Consider the following 717-nt stretch of genomic DNA (forward strand, 5'->3'; position numbering starts at 1 on the left):
CTGTTTTCGCTGGTTCTTCTGGTTTGTCTTTTTTTTCTCTTGTCATGGACTGTGTGGGGCATTTTGTTTGCATCTGCAGTGTTGCTGCTTTTGCTAAGCCAGCGCCAATTGCCGTTGCTATCCCTTCTAGATTCGAAAGCGCCTTTAGTTTCTCTGTCTTTGTTTCTGTGGCTGTGAAGTATGTTACTGTTGTGTCTGGAAGCTTGCTCCAATTTTTTGTTGTGAACTCTCCGTGATTTTCCCCATACAGTTCTTTGATCTTTGCGGCGATGGCCTGGTCGTTCTCTGGCAATAGCTTCTGTTCTAGTGGTATGCCTAGTGCTATTCTTGCCACTAGTGCTTTCATGTTACTTTCGCTGGAGTAGCTGTCGCCAGCGGTTAGGTCGGGCATCGTTTCTAGTGCTTGTACTGCTGCCGTTGCCAGCGTCGTGTTTTCGTCAAGTTCGGCGGCTGTTACTATGTCGAGTGACAGCGCATCCGCAATAATCGTTGCTAGGTCGGCGGCTTTGTTACGTTGCTCGCTGTGCTGTGCTGCGCGCCCTTCCGTATACTTTAGTCGTGCTTTTATTACGTCCAGCGCTGTTGCGCCGTTGCACGCCTGGCCTCGCCCTTTGTTACACCCCAGTTCGACTTCTACTGCCGCATTGGGAGTCTTGAATTTGTGTTGGCGGTTTAGTAAGTCGGTCCAAGGGTGAAACCCTCACACAGTGGTGCATT

The 717-nt window shown here is 49.8% G+C and overlaps 1 pseudogene across 1 annotated transcript in view; it reads right to left on the reverse strand.

Moving 5' to 3' along the window:
* Positions 1-700, reverse strand: part of TEOVI_000592800:pseudogene — a 936-nt pseudogene extending 236 nt beyond the window's left edge. Inside the window, exon 1 of the mRNA in view lies at positions 1-700. This exon is cut by the window's left edge and continues 236 nt beyond it. Coding sequence covers positions 1-700 — 700 coding nt within the window.
* Positions 701-717: the final 17 nt, after the last annotated feature.

The sequence above is a fragment of the Trypanosoma equiperdum genome (assembly GCF_001457755.1).
Source record: "Trypanosoma equiperdum strain OVI genome assembly, contig: ctg_1038, whole genome shotgun sequence".
Taxonomy (NCBI): domain Eukaryota; phylum Euglenozoa; class Kinetoplastea; order Trypanosomatida; family Trypanosomatidae; genus Trypanosoma; species Trypanosoma equiperdum.